The sequence below is a fragment of the Panthera pardus genome, unplaced genomic scaffold (assembly GCF_024362965.1).
Source record: "Panthera pardus isolate Hobbes unplaced genomic scaffold, ASM2436296v1 HiC_scaffold_22, whole genome shotgun sequence".
Classification (NCBI taxonomy): Eukaryota; Metazoa; Chordata; class Mammalia; order Carnivora; family Felidae; genus Panthera; species Panthera pardus.
In genome coordinates this window covers 32,721,434-32,742,594 of record NW_026526788.1, presented here as the reverse complement: position 1 = coordinate 32,742,594, position 21,161 = coordinate 32,721,434, and the positions used below count along the sequence as shown (strand labels likewise).

Below are 21,161 nucleotides of genomic sequence, written 5' to 3'. Positions count from 1 at the left end.
TCTTTGACAAAGGAAGGATGAATATACAGTGGGAAAAAGAGTCTATTCAACAAATGATGGGAAAACTGGACAGCCACATGCAAAAGGATAAACTGGATCACTTTCTTTTACCATATGTAAAAATAAACTCAAAATGGATTAAAGACCTAAATGTGAGACCTGAAACCATAAAAATCCTTAAAGAGAACATAGGCAGTAATCTCTCTGACATTGGTTGTAGCAACATTTTTCTAGATATGTCTCCTAAGGCAAGGGACATGAAAGCAAAAATAAACTAGTGGGACTACAACAAAATGAAAAGTTTCTGCACAGTGAAGGATACAATCCACAAAACTAAAAGACAACCTACTGTATGGGAGAAAGTATTTGCAAATGACATATCCAATAGTTAGTGTCCAAAATATATAAAGAACTGATACAACTCAACACCCCAAAACCAAATAATCCAATTTAAAAATGGGCAGAAGACATGAATAGACATTTCTGCAAAAAAGACTTAGAGATGTACAACACGTACATTAAAAAGATTGTCAACATCACTTATCATCAGGGAACTGCAAATAAAAACAATAATGAGATACCACCTTATACCTCTCAGACTGGCTAAAATAAAAAACAAGAAACAACAAGTGTTGGTGAGAATGTGGATAAAAAGGAAACCTCTGGCGACATTGGTGGAAATGCAAACTGGTACAGAGGTGGTGTAAAATGGCATAGAGGAGAGTAAAAACTGTTTTTCAACAATGCTTCTTCTAGACTATTCCTCATCTTCTTCACTTTTACACACCTCACCATTGCTTTATACAAGTTAATATTTTATTGATGCTAATTTCTTTTGTAACAATGCTTAAATTTTCCTTATTGATAGCTGAATTTTTTCATCCTGTATTTTTATAATGGCTTGTAGGTACATTAAAAGTATTTATTAACCATTAAAACTCTATAGCTACCTAGTTTCCAAAACTTGAAATGAAAAGTTGGAGATTTTGTTTTATGGAAATTTTAAATATTGAAAACTTAATGATGACCTAACATATTAGCACATCTTAGAGGGTTTAGAAAATTTATATTGGTTATGAAACCAATTTATATTGGTTTCTGGGTGGTTGGGTTTTCATTTTAAATAGACTTCTTTCTGGGGGCACCTGGATGGCTTAGTTGGAAGCATCTGACTCTTGATTTTGGCTCAGATCATGATCCTATGGTTCATGGGATCAAGCCCTGTAGCAGATTCTGTACTGACCGTGAGGAGCTTGCTTAGGATTCCCTCTCATCCTCTCTCTCTGCCCCTCCCCAACTCACTCTCTCTGTCACAAAATAAACAAACTTAAAAAACCCAGACTTTCTCTGGTTGATTTATTTTTTATTTTCCTTTTGCACACTTTGTTTTTGTGTGCAGTTATTCAGGAAGGGAAATTTCCACTCGACTTTTTCCTTCACCAGACAGAAGTTTCAGGTGTGTGTATGTGTGTGTGAGCACATGCACACAAAAAGTGAACCATGGTGGGGGGGGGGGGGGCGCGCCTGGGTGGCTCAGTTGGTTGGGCGTCCGACTTTGGCTCAGGTCACAATCTCACGGTCCGTGAGTTCGAGCCCCGCATCGGGCTCTGTGCTGACGGCTTAGAGCCTGGAGCCTGCTTCGGATGCTGTGTCTCCCTCTCTCTCTGCTCCTCCCCTGCTCATGCTCTGTCTCTCTCTGTCTCAAAAGTAAATAAAAACATTAAAAAAAGAAAGTGAATCATGGAGGTACGTACTTGATGGGTGAAAGAATGTTTCCCAGAGTATCAGAAGGTTACTACTGTAGGATTGTGACTTGCTTTTCCATCGCATCTTCATTTCACAAGAATATGTACAAAAATTCTTTGTCAGTGGGCACCTGGGTAGCTCAGTAGGTTGAGTGACTGACTCTTGATTTCCGTTCAGGTCATGATCTCATAGTTCATGGGTTCCAGCAACCCCTGCCACCTCCCACCCCCTTTGGGTCCCATGCTGACTCTGTAGAGCCTGCTTGGGATTCTCTCTCTCTCTCTCTCTCTCTCTCTCTCTCTCTCTCTCTGTCTCTGACCCTCCCCTGCTTGTGCATATGTGTGTTTGTGTGTGCACGCGTGTGTGTGCTTGCACATGCTCTCTCTGTCTCACCCTCTGGAAAAAAAAACTTTAAAAAGTTCTTTGTCAAACCTAACATTTCTGTGAGTTGATTCTTGTTCCTACAGTTACCTTTTTTTTTTTTTTAATTAGCACTTGCGTGCATGCATGCGCTGGGGAGGGGCAAACAGAGAGGGAGAGAGAGAATCCCAAGCAGGCTCCACGCCCAGGACAGAGCCAGAAAGGGCTTGAACCTATGACCATGAGATCATGACCTCAGCCGAAATGAAGAGTCGGACTCTTAACCAACTGCGTCCACCCAGGCGCCCCCTTACAGTTATCATTTTTTACTGTTAGAGACTTGTATAACGTAACTTCACATTCTCACCTAGATCTTTCAAATAGCTTTCTTTGCTGTTGGAAAATACTTCTCAGAACAGAGTTAGCTGAAGTGTGAGCTTTCCTCATTTATTCTGTCAGTAATGTCACTTTGAGGTATGAAAATGCATCTTTTCTAGACGTGGATGTTAATCTTTACTGTATTTTGGCAGTCATCCTGGTGTCTTCAGTGCAGAACTTTCAGTCTGATTCATTTCATCTAAGAGAAAGTACAGAGATGTTTTTAAAATTACCTGGCACAATTAAAGTCCAATATATTGTTGCATTTTTACCAGTGCCATAGTTGTGCAGTAAAGGTTGTATTTCCAGTAGTTTATCCCATTCCTCAGATAATGTGGCAAAGGCTTCTAAGATAATGCATTTAGCCAAACACTTTTGTAAAGAATGCTTAGTTTTTTCCTACTCTAAGTAAATATTCTTCTTTGGAGCCTTAAGCCCTTTCTACTTACCAACCTAATGTAATTTTTCCTTTCTTTGAATCCGTATTAATATGTTCTGTAGCCCTTACTCTTTTTCCACCGTAATGGATAGTTGAATAGTTGTTTTATGTCCCCTACCAAATGATACGATGTTTGTGGGCAGACACTGTCTGTTCATCTTTGTGTTTCTTGCACTGCTCTCACAATACCTTACTCAATAAATACATAGCTAATGACTTGAATGAAATAATAGCAATTGGACATTTTGGATTATGTGAAATTTGCTTCAGCTACTGAGTCTAATGTAGGATGTTGCCTCATTTATTCCCACTCAGGATGGCCTTCTTCCAAAAAGTACAAAATACTTCTACATTTTGTTTTTCTGAAATGAACTCTTAAAGCCAGAAAAGACTTAGAAACAAATACCACCTGTGCCCTGTATCTCCCAGAATTCAGTTACAGAGAGGATAAAACATTTACTGGTCATATAGCAGGCTAGAGCTAGAAAGAGAACCTAAGTTCTCTGTATCTGCTTGTGTAATTGAACAGTAATACTTTTTATTACTGCTAGTAATAACTTTAAATTCATTAATTGGCACTGAGGATACTAAGAAACCTAAAACATACTTTCTGCTTTTAGATTTTCGATATCCTGGGCAAGTTGACAGGTATACATTAAAATTATTTCATGTGTCCATTTGTAAAACAAAAAAACCCTTTTATCATCTTTTACTCTTTGTCTTTTATTTTTGCCCAGATGTATTTGGATTCATTTGTTCAAAAAAAAAAAAAAAAGGCAAACAAAATTACTTCAATCTTTTTTTTTAATGTTTATTTATTTTTGAGAGAGACAGAGACAGAATGTGAGTGGGTTAGGAGCAGAGAGGGGGAGACACGGAAGCAGAAGCAGGCTCCAGGCTCTGAGCTGTCAGCACAGAGCCCGACGTGGGGCTCGAATTCACGAGCTGTGAGATCAGGTCCGGACGCTCAACCGACTGAGCCACCCAGGCACCCCAAACAAAATTACTTCATACATCAGGTACCATAGTAGTGCTTAATTCCACAGGAATTTAAAGGAAGAAATCAAGACTGATAATGATCTTACATAATTTTTACAGATGAGGTAGGATTTCCTTTGACCTTAAGAAGGGCTGGGCTAAGGAATAGTACACAAATAGTTTGTCATGTTAAGACATATAGAAACAATGATAATACCAAGCCAGAAACTTGACTTTCCTCATTTCTAGTCCCAATAGCTTGTGTATTATATAGTCATCATATTTATAAGTATTTAACTTATATTTCTATTTAAATCTATAAAGATTTAAATGTGTTTAATGCCCAGAGTATTGTATTAGGCTTTGTGTATTGTATTAGGCACAGTAGCCAAGTTTCAGCTTTCATGAGGTGTAGAAGCCCAGTTTTGTGAGTTCTGTGGGTAAACTATGAAGTATGAAATCCATTCTGAACATATATTAACTATAATAATTCTTGTAGTCTGCACAAGGAATAACTCAATTGACTAATCTCAAATTACTTAAATCTTCCCTCAGAAGTCCATAAATCTTTTTTTTTTAATGTTTATTTTGAGGGTGGGGAAGGGGAGGAGAGAGAGGGAGAGAGAACCCAATCCACATTGTCAGTGCTAAGCCTGACACGGGGCTTGATCTCATGAATCTTGAGATCATGACCTGAGCCGAAATCAAGAGTCGGATCCTAACTCACTGAGCCACCTAGGCACCCCAAGAATTCCATAAATCTTAAATCTAACAATAGCAGATGCTTATTTTTTGTTATTTGTTCTCCTATATTCATGGCAACTATTGTTTTTCATAGATGGCACATGTTTTGGGGATAACCCGCACCCTTTACAAAGAAGAAGCATTGCAAATATCAGTGAAATAAATATACTTGTTTATGTTTGCACTACTGCCTAGAGTGTATTTAATAAGTTGTTCTAGCTTTAGTAAAATTAAGAAAAAGTTCATTCATCTGTGTTGTGAAACACAGAGGTAATTATGTCACTATACTGCAGTTGAATTGGGAATACTATAAATGAGTATGGTTTCTGGCATTTTGGTTTTTTTACCATTTTAATTCAGTATTTCGTTTGTCATTTTTTTCCTGTTTTCATCAATAGGCTAGATATGGGAGCCGACTGATGTGTACCCTCATTTTCCAGTTGTGTAAACATGAAACACTTGTTTTATATTTTTGAGAATTTTGTTGCTGTTTAACTTATTCTTTTTGGTAATGAATGTTAATCCATTTGAGTCTTTTGAAAGTATGACTAGCCATTAGATAACAAATGTTACATAGAAAAAATCTTCCCAGTCAGCTCTGCTAGAGCTCAGATTGAATTGGAAAAATACTGAAATGTTCATACTGAGAAAGTTTTAGTCTTTTTTTGTTTTTGGTTGTTTGATAAAAACATTCTACTAAGAAATAACATTGGATAGATTAGTGTTACTATTGCATCTGACTTAAAAATCTTTTATATTTTAATTTAGATGGAAAAAGTCACCCCCCCCCTCTTTTTTTCAAGAAAGAAAAAGGTGAAGCCTCAGGCCTTCAGGAAATATGACTAGAACCAAAGAAAATAAATACAGTTCAATATTCCAGTAGCCCTCAGAACAACAGTGATGAGGCAATGTACAAATTAAATTAGGTGTCATTTTTAAATCCACTTTATAAATGGAAAAGATTGATAATAACAAATACAGGGAAAGAGTACCCTCATATACTATTGGTGGTATGTAAATTGGAATGTCAGTTTTGAAGGGTTATTTGGCAGTATCTATCGAAGTTAAAGATGATCATATTACTTTTAACCTAGTAGTTTCATTTGTAGATAATCTGTCCCATAGATGTACTTGAATAAAAATGAATCAAAATAAGTGCACAGGAGGGGCACCTGGGTGGCTCAGTCAGTTGAGCATCATGACTCAGGTCGTGATCTCACGGTTCATGAGTTTGAGTCCCGCATCAGGCTCTGCACTGACAGTGTGGAGCCTGCTTGGGATTCTTTCTCTCTCCATCTCTGTCTGCCCCTCCCCTGCTCTTGCTCTCTCTCAAAATAAATACATAAAAAGATTTTTTTTTTAAAGTAAATGCAGGGGTGCCTGGGTGGCTCAGTCTGTTAAGCATCTCACTCTCCATCTCGGCTCAGGTGATCTCATGTCTTGTGAATTCAAGCCCCATGTTGGGCTCTGTGCTGACAGCATGGTGCCTGCTTGGGATTCACTGTCTCCCCCCCCCCCCCCCCCGCCTCTCTTTCTCTCTCTCTCTCTCAAAAATAAGTGAATAAACTTTAAAAAAAATAAATGCACAGGGAAAAAGTCTCTGTAGCTGTGTTTGTAATGCCACAGTATGGAAACAAACTTAGTATATTATTAATTGCCCTATAGTTAAATTGTGGAACAATCATAGATTGAACTACTCTGTTATAGTTAAAAGAATATCCTTTGTTGGAATGATTTTAAATTGTATTATTAAGCTTTAAAAATCTTCCAATGTGTATCGTATGATTCCATTATATAAAAGAAAGGATAATGCAAAGCATTCCAAATGCTGAATAGGTGAGTGTACATATGTATATGGAATATTATTTATATGTAAACAAATGGAAGACTATCAACAAAGATACATACAAACTTCTTTCTCTGTTTGCTTCTAGGGAGAGTGGTGGGATTTCAGAAGTATAAAAAGAGGGGCGCCTGGGTGGCTCAGTCGGTTGGGCGGCCGACTTCGGCTCAGGTCATGATCTCGCGGTCCGTGAGTTCGAGCCCCGCGTCGGGCTCTGTGCTGACAGCTCAGAGCCTGGAGCCTGTTTCAGATTCTGTGTCTCCCTCTCGCTGACCCTCCCCTGTTCATGCTCTGTCTCTCTCTGTCTCAAAAATAAATAAAAAAAAAAGTTAAAAAAAAAAAAATAAAAATAAAAAGTATAAAAAGAAACTATCATAGTTTTTGACAGTTTTGATAATGAAAATATCATAAAATCTTACTTGTAAACAAAAATGCAGGTAGTCTTGCTTGTTCTACTCAAAAATCTGTATGATATCCAATAAATCTATATTCCCATAATTTCCCTTTCTTTGGACTCTTCATTTATCGCCTTCCTCTAAATTCGTAACATGAGAACAAAATGCAAGTGAGTGTGGTTCCTTAGGTTCAGTGACTCTGGCCATACAAAACTTTTGGGAAATTCTCACTGGTATCTGTTCCAGGGTGGAAATTTGAATGAAATGCCAAGACTTTTGCAAATTTGAATGAATGCCAAGGTCAAGATGTCCTCATGGTGCAAGGTCTAGCCCTTGAACCTTGACAATCCCCAAACTGGATCTTATCAGTGTCTTGGAATTCATTGGATTCAGAGAAGCTTCCTTAGGCTGACTAATATCACAGGAGATTAAAACAGATTGCCAACTTATTAATTTACCATGAGAAATACAGCTGGCATGAGAACTAGGATACTGTCTGTCATCTTCTGATCATCATGTTCTCTCTTTGAAGGCCATCTAAACAGGAAGCTGAATTAGAATCATAACATACTTAGCGAGCATGGAAATAGAATAAAGAAGAATTAAGTATATAATTTAGATACTTAATGGCTGAGACTCTGATGGCCTACAGTTTTAAGGTTGGTTTGATGCCACTGGGATGAATAGGGTGAATCCTTATGGGCACTTCAGATAATGCTGGTTTTACAATGTGGGTCTCAGAGAGAAACCATATTTCGGTTTGACAGAGTGCCCTGAACCATCACCTACGTATGCTATCTATGCCAGATGCTGTAGTAGATTCCCGAAGTGCAGATAGAAAAGACACTTACTTGGTCCTTATTTTCTCAAGCTTAGTTCACGTTAACTAAATGCTTTGGAACCTTGAAGTTTTATTTAACTGAGGCCTACGTTTTGTTGGTGACCAGATTTGGGTAGATATCAAAAATTTATCTTGGCCTCAGAATTAGCAGATGTTGCTTTTAACAATAGTGCTGGGTAACAGTTGGTAATAGTACAACAGTGGTTTATTGGGCCACTGTCAGGATTAGAAGAGTCAAGCAGTCCTCCTTTAAATGTGCAGTTGTCAGAGGTCAGAAATAGAAGACAATTAAAAACATAGAAAAGTGCAAGCAGGTGTTTTAAGTCAGGATCAGGATAAGGTGTGGAATTCTAACGGTTTGGTAAATTGGGATGTGCCAGTAATCCGAGTATTAGGATATGACTCTGATTGAAGTAAAGCTTATCTTACTAGGGAAACTTGCCACAATATGGGTTGCTTGCTAAGACATTGTTGGGCCTGTGCCCACTATGAGGGCTGGTAAATGATAGTCCCTGGCTGAGGAGTGAAACATCAGTCTTCTGGACCTGATTTTATTTTTCTTTAAATGTAAAGTGTAAATAGATTCTTCCCCAGAAGATCATTAAATTTTGTTTGCATCATCTAATTTTTCTTTAAGTTAAAAACATGTATATATGTTTTATATTATTTTAATTGACATGCACATATTATCTTATATTCTGCCTTTTAAAGAGTTTATGAGAAATACTATATATTTGTTTACATGGATAAATACATAAGCATAGTTTTAAAAATGAAGTAGTATATTATAAAAGTCTCCTTGTCTCTGATGTCACCCATCTCCCACCCCTCCTAGCACCACGACTATTACTTTGTTGTGTGTCCTTCCAGAGTTACTTAACAGAAGGAACATACAAATATGCATTCTTATTTCTCCTCATTTTACCTAAAAGGGTAAGCATACTATATATGCTATTCCGTAACTTGCTTTTTAAAGATAATAGTATGTTATGAAAGTATTCAAATCTATATGTAGTTTTTCATTCTCTGTTTATTGCCACATGGTATTGCCTTGGGTGTGTTTCTCATGGTTTAACCTGTCCTCTCCTGGTGAACTTTGAGGTGGAGTTTAGTCTGTTGCTATCACACCATGATGTAATGTGTTTGTGTGCGTATAATTTCACAGGTGTGCAAGTATGTCATTAGGGTATTTTTATCAGAAGTGCAGTTGCTGGGTCAGTTTTATGTGGGTGATTTTGATAGACATTGCTGAATTGCCCTCTGTTGTACCATTTCCTTTTTCTTTCAGGAAGTAGGCTGTACCAGTTTACACATTTTTTAGCAGTGCCATTTCTACAGCATTGCCAACAATTGCGTTTTCAAACTTCTGGATTTTTGCCAGCTTTTGATGAATGAATAGCAGTATCTCAGTTGTAATATGTATTCTCTTATTGTTAGTGAGATCAAGTGTCTCAGTTCTCAGAGCTATTTTTTAAAGTTTATTTTTTTGAGAGAGAGGGAGAGAGATAGCAAGTGGGGGAGGAGCAGAGAGAGACAGAGAGAGAGAGAGAGAGAGAGAGAGAGAGAGAGAGAGAGAGAATCCTAAGCAGGCTCTGCACTGTCAGTGGGAGCCCAATGCAGGGCTTGAACTCAGGAGCCATGGGATCATGACCTGAGCCAAAGTCAGATGCTTTCTTAACTGACTGAACCATCTAGGCTCCCCCCTCAGAGCCATTTTACTTCTTTTTTCCACTGTTTTATTTCTTTAGCTCAACTTTTTGTTAATTTGTGAAATAATATTTTAATAATACTTTATGATTAGCATTTTTAATGTTTATATTACATTGTATTATGTAATTATACCATTGTTTATCTTTCTGTAGCTGGGCATATGGTCTCCTTTTTGAGTGTGGCTATTTATTTTGCTGAGAACAGTTATTAAAAAGTGTTTCCCCTTTATGTTATTTGGGAATTGAGAATTATAGGATCTGTTGTAGGCTTTTGTACTAATTAGCTGTGAGTAAACCGTAACTTATCTGCATCTCAGTTCTTCCATCTGCAAATAAAGATGTTGAATTAAATGATTTCTTCGTCCTGTGACCCTTTGAAAGTTATCAAAAGCATTATATTAAGCCATTATTAATAGTCTTAAAATAATAGATATAGAAAGAGCAATATTATGTTGTTATAGGTTTTAAAAGACTTGTTCTGTTTCTTGTTGGATAAATAATGCTTTTCTTTGGTAAAAAAATTATCTTTCATTTGCCTCCCTTGACATTTCTTGGTTAGAAATACCTCTTCATCTTTTTTCACTTCACATCAAAGCCACTTTTTAGAGGCATGCTTTTTGTGGGCGGAGGGTGGGGTACTGTAAGGGAAGAAAAATACACTGTTTTTGATTTAATTTAATCCTTCTCCTAAACGTGCTTCATTACTGCATAACTGCTGCCAATTGGCCTGTTCAATTTTCCAGACTCAATTGGAAATCTGATCTCCTTAAATCTGTTTAAATGGTCCCTCATCAAAAATTAACACATTCAACTAGTTACACTATTTCTGTACTACAGAGTTAGGAATTAAATTATAGTAATCTTTTCTCGGTGTTTTTTTTTTCTTTGTTTACTTGGCATCTGTGAAAATTGCACTAGAGAAAACAAATAGATATTTTTTTTTTTAATTTTTTAAGTTTATTCACTTAGAGACAGACTTGCGCACACACAAGTGGGGTAGGGGCAGAGAGAGAGAGAGGGAGAGAGAATCCCAAGCAGGCTTTGCACTGTCAGTGCAAAGCCCGATGAAGGGCTCGAACCCACGAACTGTGAGATCATGACCTGAGCCAAAATCATATGCTCAACCAACTGAGCCTCCCAGGCAACCCAGGATTTTTTTATTTTTAAGTAATCTCTACACCCAACCCGGGGCTTGAACTCAGAGCCCTGAGATCAAGAGTTGCATGCTCCATCAACTGAACCCACCAGGCCCCTAAATATATCTTTTGATGTGTGTTTTGGGGAATGAGATTAAAACCAGTGGTAAAATGAGATGTAGACGGTAACATTTGAATTACAACATCAAAATATAAGTAGACTGTTATTAAAACTCAGAACTTTCAAAATTAAAAATCCTCTAACACTAGAGCATACAGACTTGGATTCTCAAAACTAGTAAGTTTTGATTGTATGGCATGATCTTACTCCCCTCCCCCACCATGAAATAGATTAAACTTTGCCATATAGTTTTTCACCCAGATTAGAGAGCGTTAAGAGATAAAAGAAACCTTAAAGCTCATTTAGGCAATTCTCTCCTTGTATGAAATTCTTCCTTAAGGAAGGGAGATAAGCTTCCTTTGTGCGCAGCTGTTTAGTAGTAGAGTTGAGACTAGATCTTGGGTCATTGGATTCCTAGTCCATTTTACTTTCTACCGTACTCTACTTAGTGTTGTTATTATCTTAATCTCTTTCTCGTTTCTGTCTTCCATATCTTCTACACACTTACCTATGAATGTGTGTTGGACACTGTTATCTGATAGTTTTGTCTGTCTTTGGCTGTTTTTATTTTATGTTTGGTTTCCATACTAATCATCTAGATACTTATCACTCAGTACTTAGGTTATTAATTGCCTTTGGGCTGTACTCACTGCTCCTGTTAGCTTTTTTTTTTTGTTCTTTGGAATTTATTCACTACTGAATAGTGATATTCTTTAAAAAAGTATTTTCATCACTTTCTTTTCCAATTTAAGATATTTAGTGTTTTCCTGTTGTATATTTGGTCAGAATTCTCAGTTCACAATTCAAACGATCTTCTCAAATAATTATGGCTTACCTATTTGATCATGCCTTTTTTGTTGTTGTTACTGAAAAATGGTTTTATTACGATGGTGGATATCCATCTACTTATTCTCCGTATCTGATCAGTTCTAAATTTATCTTCCAGTCTTACACATTCCTTGCCTGTCCCAACTTAGGAACTGGTTATTTGTTTTTCACATTGGAAGCTTCTGAGTGTTCTTTTCTTTCTGTTGCCAGTGATGAATAATGTTTTCTCCAGATATGTATGTTTTAGTTATGCTCATTATTATTATAGACAAAAGTAGTGTTATATATCTGAATGCACTTGTGGGTTTGGAAAATTACTAATTTAGAAATGAATCAGGGGTACCTGGGTGGCTCAGTCAGTTGAGCATCTGACTCTTGATTTTGGCTCAGGTCATGATCCCAGGGTTGTGGGATCGAGCCCATGCTCAGCGCAAAGCCTGCTTAATGTTTTCTGTCTCTCTCCCCCTGCCCCCCTCCCCCACTCACACTCTCTCTCTCTCTTTCTCTCTCTCTCTCCAGATAAAAATGAATCAGTTGTTGACAGACAGGAAGAAAATATAGTGGATAGTCTCCTTGGTGCTGGAGTTTGCTAAAGTACGTGTGGTAAAATGAGATGATTTCTGGGACTGGGGAGGGACATAAGAATTGTGTTGCCGCAGCTTAGGTCTTAGGAAATAGGATAGAAACTTAATTCTTTTCCCCCTTTGTCCATAAGGGCAGGATTTAGTTCTAGCTTTGAAATTGGGCCTAGGTTGAATGAAGAAGGCTAATGGAAAGGTTTACTTAAGAGATTACAGGTATAGGTCCCATAGAAGAGTTAGTAACTGGCTCAGTGATTTTAAGGGACAGCTAAGTAGTCTTAACTTGATTTGAATCCAAATGGTAAAAGACATAGTTTTCTTAGTTTATTGGGGCTTAGAAGTATACTTAAATGTCAGGAGCCCAGTACCTGTATAATTTGTACCTTCATCTTCATGTGAACGTAAAGTAGATGGTTAAGTATTTTAAACACCTGTAATGTAACAGTCTCTGTGCTAGACTGTGTGTTTACCAAGAGGAAGAAACATAATTTTGGCTTTAAAAGGAGGCTGAGAGCCGAGTGGGGATAGCAAACTTGCACATGAACAAATGTGTTAATTGCCATAGGAAGATATGTATAAAGTGCAAGATAATTTAGGAAGCAGTGAACTGTGTGTTGGGAAAATCACAGAAGAGAATGGATATTTTGTGTAATTTGAACAAACTGCCACTATAAAAAGTCATATAACCAGGAAGAAATGCCCCTTTCTCCTTCAGTCCACCTGGTGGAATAAAAATGAAGACTCTACTCTGGTGTCAAGATACTGTCTAGAGGAGAAAAATCATTTTCTATTAATACTCTATATGGAGGTGCCAGAAATGATCCTGTCTTTTGGAGTGTCCATGAGATTTCTATCACTTAATCAAGATTTTGTACCATTCTGAGACTCAAAACTAAACAAAAGCCTTTGCTGACTAACCCAGTCTTACCCTGGTGTTTAAATTTTTTTTTAAATTCTCTAATATCTATACCCCAATATTTTTATACTTCTTCAAGATACCATTTTAGAAATGTATCCTTTTAAAATGTTTCATATGTAGGACACCTGGGTGGCTCAGTCGGTTGAGCATCCGACTTTGGCTCAGATCATGATCTCACAGTTTGTGGGTTCGAGCCCCACATCGGGCTCCGTGCTGACAGCTCAGAGCCTGGAGCACGTTTCGGATTCTGTCTTCCTCTCTCTCTCTCTGCCCTTCCCTTAGTCATGCTTTCTCTCTCTCTCTCTCTCTCTCTCTGTCTCTCTCTCAAAAATAAATAATAAAACATTAAAAAAAATTTTCATGTGTATCTTGCCTAATTAGAATGTGGAATTCTTTTTAGCCTTTTAGGTCTTAGCAAGGCCTGAATAGCATGAACTTAATACATTTTTGTTGAATGAGAAGTTCCCAGTAATTCTCTTAGATGCTGAATTAGTCAGCTTTTGCTGTGGCAATAAACCACCCCCAGTTTTAGTGGCTTACAATCATAAACATTTATTTCTCACTAGCATTCCATATGTCAGCTGTGCTCAACTGGCTCAGCTGGTCTTCCCAGTGCCTGGCTGTAGGCTGAGATCTGTCCATTATGGAACCCAGGCTGAAAGAGCATGCCTACTAGGGGCATGATCTTCTCTTGGTAGAATGCAGAAGCACAAGAAGGCTAACAGCAGTACTTCTTAAAAGCGCTCTATGGAACTGGCCCACATCCCATTAGCCATAGCAAAGCATATGGCAAGATACACACCGAAAATGAAAAGAGTGTGGAAAGTAGTATTTTCCCATGGGATGGGGGATGGGAGGGTGAGTGTTTAGTGAACAATAATATGACCTAATACAGATGTTTCTGAATTTAACAATTAGAGGAACAGGTGAAGTTATAAGTCTGAAACCAAAGAATTTGGTGCGTAGGAGGTCTTCCAAGGACCTGGGAGCGAGGAATATTTAATGAAAACTTAAATTATTTTAACAAAAGCAATATCAACATTAAAAGGTAGGGGGGCTGCAAAGTGTCCTAGTTAAAAACCTGGGCTCTGACATTAGTCCAGTTGGTTTAGATTATGGATCTACTTCCTAGCTGTATACTCTAGATCGAGTCACTCTATCTCAGTTTTCACATCTGTAAAATGGATGTGCCACTTACAAATCTGTTACTTTGCAGTTCTAAATCCATCTTTCATCGCCCTATTTGCAACACTGGAAATTTCTCTCTTGCCAGCTTTTGTTAAGGTTTGTCAGTAGAAGGACTAGAGGGAGAGTAGAGAAGGAAGGAGTTTTTCTTCTTGATTCTAGTGTCTTGGCTGCTCACTCCTGTAGCACACTGAGGCCCCCAGAATGTGGGACACCGTGGAGCTCTCAACGCCTAGGGAGTTTTAGCAGCAACCCTCCTACGTGCAGTTTCCCAGTGAGTTCCGTACTTTGACATCTCCCCCTTGGTACCTTCCTGAGTTCCCCTGGCGTGTTGAGTTCTACTAGATGACTTTACAGTGAGTGACCTGTTGGCCTGACACTTTAGTGAATTTCTCAGACATCCATGCCATGTCCTTATCACAGGCCTGTATCTAAGCCCTGTTGCGAGTTGCCCCTTTACAGATTTATTCCTCTCCCGTTGGTCTGCATCAGCCCTTGAAGTAGTGGCTGCTCCCTGTATCTGCTGTCTTTTTGACTCTTGGTATTATCCTTTGTTATGATTAATAATGCTTTATATTAACCTTTCCCTGTTGAAATTACTATGCGGTTTCTTGTCTTCTGATTGTACTTTGACTCATATGTCAGGGTAATAAGTGCTATTTTTCTCATACAATTGTTCTGAGGATTAAATGGAATACTACATGGGATCACAAAGTGTTAGTGTCTGCCATTGAGTAAGTCTGTAGTACGTGTGGGTGATGTGGAAACTATCATCTTCATCATCATCATCACTGTTCCCGTCACTAATTAGGAATAACATTTCTACTTTTTGTCCACAGGATGTTTCGTCTTCACTCACTCTCTGCATTGGCAGAACTGGCCGTGGGCGTTCGATGTTACCATGGAGGATCACAGCCCACCCAGATCAGGCGACGACTAATGATGGTGGCTTTCCTGGGAGCATCTGCAGTAACTGCGAGTACTGGTCTCCTGTGGAAGAGGTGCGTGTTATCTGAGCATCCTGCTCCTGCGTGTACTCTCATTCTTCCAGTTGTCTCTGTTATCTAGAAGGATTATATTGATTTCTGGCTTAACTTTGCACTAAAATTTCTTGCCCAAATAATTTGGTGTTGATAATATTTGTGAAATAAGAGGTTTCAAAGAATTTAGCACTTGTGTCAAAGCAACCAATAGGAGATACCCTGCCTTACTATCTGCCTGTCTCCTCTGCCAAACATTTAAAATAATTTACCAATTTAATAATTTTAATAAATTTTTGAATAAATAATATATAATACTAAATGAATAAGTAAATAAATTTAATAATTTACCAATTTGCTGTATACAATCCACTGGTTTTTAGTATATTTACAAAATTGTACAACCATTGCCACTCTCTGATTCTGAAAATTTTCATCACTCCATAAAGAAACTCCATGCCGTTTAGTAGTCACTTCCCACTTTCTCCATCCCTCCCAGACCTGGGAAACTGCTGATCTGCTTTCTGCCATTAGGCAGTAAAATAGGGATAATGATAGTACCTATCTCAAAGGTTGTTATGAAGATTGAGTTATTATTATTTTTTTAAATAACATTTTATTTTATTTTTTAAGTAGGCCGTACACTCAGCATGGGGCTCCAACTCACGACCCTGAGCTCAAGAATCATACACTTTACTGACTAAGTCAGCTAGGCACTCTGAGGTATTATTTGTTAAGTGCTTAGAACAGTGCTTGGCACATAACTTTGTAAAATAAATATTTTGTGTAGAAGGTACTTGGCACATAGTAAGCTATCAATAAATGTTAATTATTATTACTGGATATAAGCTGAAGGTGAGAAATGGTGAAGAGAGGAGAGAGTATTAGCAGAAAAGACTGGGTTTCCAAAAAAAAAAAAAAAAGTTGGAGTTGTGATGTAAAAGATTCTATATTAGATTCTATATCCTATGCCAAAAGTTGTGATTTTAATCTTTAGGCAATGATGAGCTAAGAGCGTTTGAAGCAAGAGTCTGATCACAAACAAGTATTAAGAGACGTTAATACAGCAACCATAATGGAATAAACTGGAGTGGGAAGATGATCTACTGACAGACACTAATACTAGTTTGAGATGATGTGGGTGCAGGAACCTTAGAAAGGGGTGCATGGGTTTAGGAAGAAGAGAGAGGGGGAGAAAGATCTAGATGGAAGGAGGAAGAGAGGGAGGCAAAAGAAGGAAAGGAGGAATGGGAAACACACTTTTTGTTCTTTCACTGTGATAAATATTAAATGCTTAGCAATTTCTTCAGGAATGCTTTCCTGTAATGGAATTAGAGGACTCCAGGCAGGTGCATTTAGATTGCCTTTTGGCTTAGTCTAATATCAAAGATGACAACAGGCTCTACCTGAAGAAGCTGAGAAGTTGTTTGATGGTTTGAATGTTTAAGAAGTTACTACTCTTTTTCTTTGAGTCACTTTGTTTATACTATTCAGATTAAATGCTAATGAACAAGTTTAGATTATTTTACTTATCTTAATTTGTGGTGTTTTTGTGTAATATTACTCCCAGAAAAAGAATAAGAAGATAATTTGGACTGTTATGTAGAGGAAACATTCCTCTTTTTGTTGTAATTTTTAAGCCCCAAAATATCCAAAAGCAAAAAACTACATATTGACAGTATGTCCCCAGTATTAGGCTTCTTCTAATGCATATGCTTTTGTCACAGATTCTAATTTGATGAATGCTTCAAAATCATAAATATACCTAAGTGCCAAGATTTTAGTGCTCGAAGATTGTTAGTCTTGTGCCTTTGCTGTGCCATGTAGGAAATTATAATAATGAGAGAACCATAATTATTCTAAAGTTTTGAAACAAAAAATAAAAAAAAAATTGTTGAAATTTTCATGTTTATATTGAGATCAAGATCAATAGCAAACACTCTCTAAAATGATTTTGAGTTGGGGCTCCTGAGTTGCTCAGTTGGTTAAGCATCCAACTTTTGGTTTTGGCTCGGGCATGATCTGACGGTTGTGAGTTTGAGCCCTCCGTCTGGCTCCACGCTGACAGCGTGGAACCTGCTTGGGATTCTCGCTTTCTCCCTCTCTCTCTGTCCCTCCCCTGCTCACTCACTCTCTCTCTCAAAATAAATAAGTAAAGTTTAAAAAATAAATAAAATGATTGTGAGTTATCATGTCAGAGAATACAGGCATAGGGCTTGCCCTTTAATTTTATATCTTTTTTCCATTCTCTTTTTAAAACTTGTGAAATGAACAGAAATAAAATGTTTTCCTAAGAAGTGAGATTTAAAGTTCTTTAAAAAAAATAAAGTTCAGGGGCGCCTGGGTGGCTCAGTTGGTTAAGCATCTGACCTTGGCTCAGGTCATGATCTCATGGTTCATGAGTTTGAGCCCCACATCGGGCTCTGTGCTGACAGCTCAGAGCCTGGAACCTGCCTTGATTCTGTGTCTCCCTCTCTCTCTGGCCCTTTACCCACCTGCACTCTGTCTCTGTCTCTCTCTCTCTTTCAAAAATAAATAAACGTTAACAAAATTTTTTTAAATAAACTTCTTTTTAAAAGAGGGCATGATATAATTTTAAAGTTTAAAAAATTTTAAATTGATAAACTTAAATTTCAAAACTTTAAACTTCATAAATTTAAATGACAAAAGAACAATAGGATCTAAAAAGTCTAATGTAGAAGTTTCCATCCCCAATCCCTTTTCCTGAACAAAAAATAAATATTTAGCGTATGTTGTTATAGTTTTGAATTATATAGGTGGATGACAAAGAATACAATTTGGAATGTTTGCCTTCAAACCAAAGTGTATATGTTTTGGGTTATACAATTAGGTATGTGTAAAGACCAGGTTTACTACCTAAATTCATGAATTAACTTAAGTATGATCCTTAGAAACCATATTACAGTATTGTTAGAGAAAGAACATTTGTCACATTTTACTTTGTTTTCAGATACTCAGTCTTAAAAAAGATACTGAGATATAGTATTAAGGATTCAGGGTTTGAAGTCTGAATATTTGGGTTTAAACTGGCTATGTAGCCTATCTAGTATCATTCTTCTTTCAGCCTAAAGTACTTCCTTTATTAGGAGTTCTTGTCTGCTGGAGATAGATCCTGTCAGCTTTTGTCTGGAAATGTATTTTGCTTTCACTTTTGAAGGATATTTTCACTGGATATAGAATTCTAGGTTGACTTTTTTCTTTCTAGCACTTTAAGTATATCATTCAGTTGTCTCCAGTTTTGATTTTTCTTTTTTTGTCTTCAGTATGGTATCCTCATTATAGTCTAGTATTTTTTTTTCATTGTGGTAAGATATATGTAGCATAAAATTTACCATTTTAACCATTTTTAACTTCATTAACATTAATTACATTCACATTGTTGTGTAACCAATACCACCATTGATCTCTAGAATTTTTTTATTATTCCCAAACTGAAACTCTGGACCCATTAAACAGTAATTCCCCAGTCAACTTCCCCCTAATACCTGGGTATTCTGCTTTTTTGCTTTATGAATTTGACTATTCTAGTGCCTATATAAATGGGATAATGCAATATTTGTCCTTTTGTGTCTGGCTTATTTCACTTAACATAGTAATTTCAGGGTTCATCCACATGTCATGTATCAGAATTTTCTTCCTTTTAAAGGCTGACTAGTTTTTCATAGTGTGTATTATATACCATTTTGTGTATCTATTCATCTATCAATGAATACTTGGGTTGTTTCCACTTTTCAACTATTGTGAATAGTTGTGAATAGTGAACATTTATGCACAAATATCTCTTGCAGCCCCTGCTTTCACTTCTTGTGGGTATATAACCTGAAGTAGCATTGCTGGATTATGTCTTCAGGTTTTTTTATGGAAAAGTCCATAGTAATTCTTATCTTTGTTCTTATGTGTGAATGATCTCTTTATCGTTGGCTTAGTTTTATGATTTTTTAAATTGTTTTCAGCAATTTGATTATGATATGTTTTAGTGCTGTTTACTTTGTGCTTATTCTGTTTAAAATTTAGTGATTTCCTTAGACTGTGAATTTATGCTTTTTATGAAATTTGAACAATTTTGCCCATTATTTCTTCATTAAATCTTTTTGTTCCCATCTGCACAACCCCCCTCATATACATATACTTTCTGGGACTCATTCACACATGTGCTAGACCATTTGGTATTGTCCTACACATCATCAAGGTTTTGTTTATATTTTATACAGCCTTCTCTCTCTCTCTGCTTCAGTTTTTGGAGTTTTTGTTTGTTTCTTCAAGATCGCTGATCACTTTTTCTGCAGTATCTTATCTGCTGTGTCTACTTATTTTTAAAAAGATTTTGGACATTATATTTTTAATCTCTAGAAGTACCATTTGGACAATATTGTTAATTGGAGGAGCTGGAAAGGAGGCAGCATAGGAAGATCCTGAACTTACCCCTTCCTGTAGACACACCAGACCTATAGCTACGTATGGGTAATTTCCCTCTGTAAAAGATCTGAAAACTGTGTGAACTCCATCTACAACAAAAGATATAAGGGCCACACCAAGATGGATAAAGAGGCAGAAACACAGTCCTGCAAAAAACCCTATCCTCAGAGCAACAACATTGAATAGAGAAGGAATTTCACCAGGTGGTGCTTCTTCTGGAGGAGTGGGGGCGGGGGGGTTGGTGCCCCACATTAGTCACCCCATCACCTGGGATTTTCCCTGGAGAGAGGAGCCTGAAAATATTGGACTTGCAAAACAAATGGGTTTGACATGCAGGGGTCCCAAAATGCTATATGAAACTGAGATTCTGGTCTTAGAGGGCTCATATGTAGTTTCACTTGCTCTGAGACCCAGAAATCACCCAGCAGTCTGAAAGGGATTGCCAGTGACCTCACAAACAGAAGGCATATCACAGGTGTGGAGGCCCTTCCTAAGGAGCACCAGGTTCAGGCTCCACTTTGGGCACTCCCTGCACCCGCCCTATGCTGAGAAGACAAGTGTCCATTTTGTGTGGCTTTGAAAATCAGCAGGGCATAACTCCAGGAAAGGTGGAGAACCATAGGAAACCACAACTCTGCTCTTAAAGGGCCCCTCCACAATCTCACTCACTCTGAGATCCAGCCATTGGAAGGAGTTTGAAAAGCACCTGGGCCATATGTGATGATTTATTCACTGATTTTAGGGCTTGTGCCAGAAGGGCGGGGTTCTGTGTGAACTTTCTTCAGGAGTGGAACCGCTGGTGGCCACCATTTCTCTTGCCTTACTTCAGCCTAGCTGGCCTGATGTAGGTGCCAGTTCTGACATTCTCCATCTACATAGCTAGCACTGCTTGTCCTGCTGTGGCATTTCCCTGTGGTCTCCTCCTGTCACGGCAGGGCAAGCAGCTTCCACCCTGCCTCACCTGATGGGCATCCTTAGGACCAGTACCCCTCCAAAGTGATTCCTTGGGAGAGTTGGGGGGGAAGCTCTGCTCATGAACACATACATAACAGTTGTAGCCAGGCCTCTTGGCCAACCACATCGGGTGCTGACTCCACCCACTAGACACCCACAGCAGCTGCAACCTGGCCTCTAAGCTTGCCAAGCTCGGACCAGCCCCATCTACCAGTGTACCCACAGCAGTTGCAGCCCAGTCACAACAGGAGGGTGCACACAGACAACACTGGGGATACCCCTGGAACACTTGGTTCTGGTAACCAGAGTAGATTGTACCTCTGGGCCCCACAGATGTCTTCTACATAAGACCACTACCTTTAAGACCAGGAAACATTGCTGACCTACATAATACATAGAAACAAACACAGAGTCAAGCAAAATAAAAATATAGGAATATGTTCCAAATGAAAACAAGACAAAACCTTGAAAAATGAACTAAATGAAATGGAGGTAAGCAATTTACCTTATAAAGAGTTCAAGTTAATGGTCATAAAGGTGTTTGTCAAACTTGGGAGAAGTGTGTAAACCCATTGAGAACTTTAACA

The 21,161-nt window shown here is 37.9% G+C and overlaps 1 protein-coding gene across 4 annotated transcripts in view; it reads left to right on the top strand.

Annotated features, from left to right (window-relative positions):
• Positions 1 to 21,161, top strand: part of MICU1 (mitochondrial calcium uptake 1) — a 247,095-nt gene that overhangs the window by 29,777 nt on the left and 196,157 nt on the right. For 3 of the 4 annotated variants that reach the window (XM_019444492.2, XM_019444491.2, XM_053888569.1), the window contains exon 2: positions 15,043 to 15,204. In XM_019444492.2, coding sequence (XP_019300037.1) covers positions 15,044 to 15,204 — 161 coding nt within the window. In that variant the 5' untranslated portion in view covers position 15,043. Of the gene's footprint in view, positions 1 to 12,037; positions 12,113 to 15,042; positions 15,205 to 21,161 lie in introns of all 4 variants that reach the window. The other variant, XM_053888568.1, reaches the window with a different exon arrangement.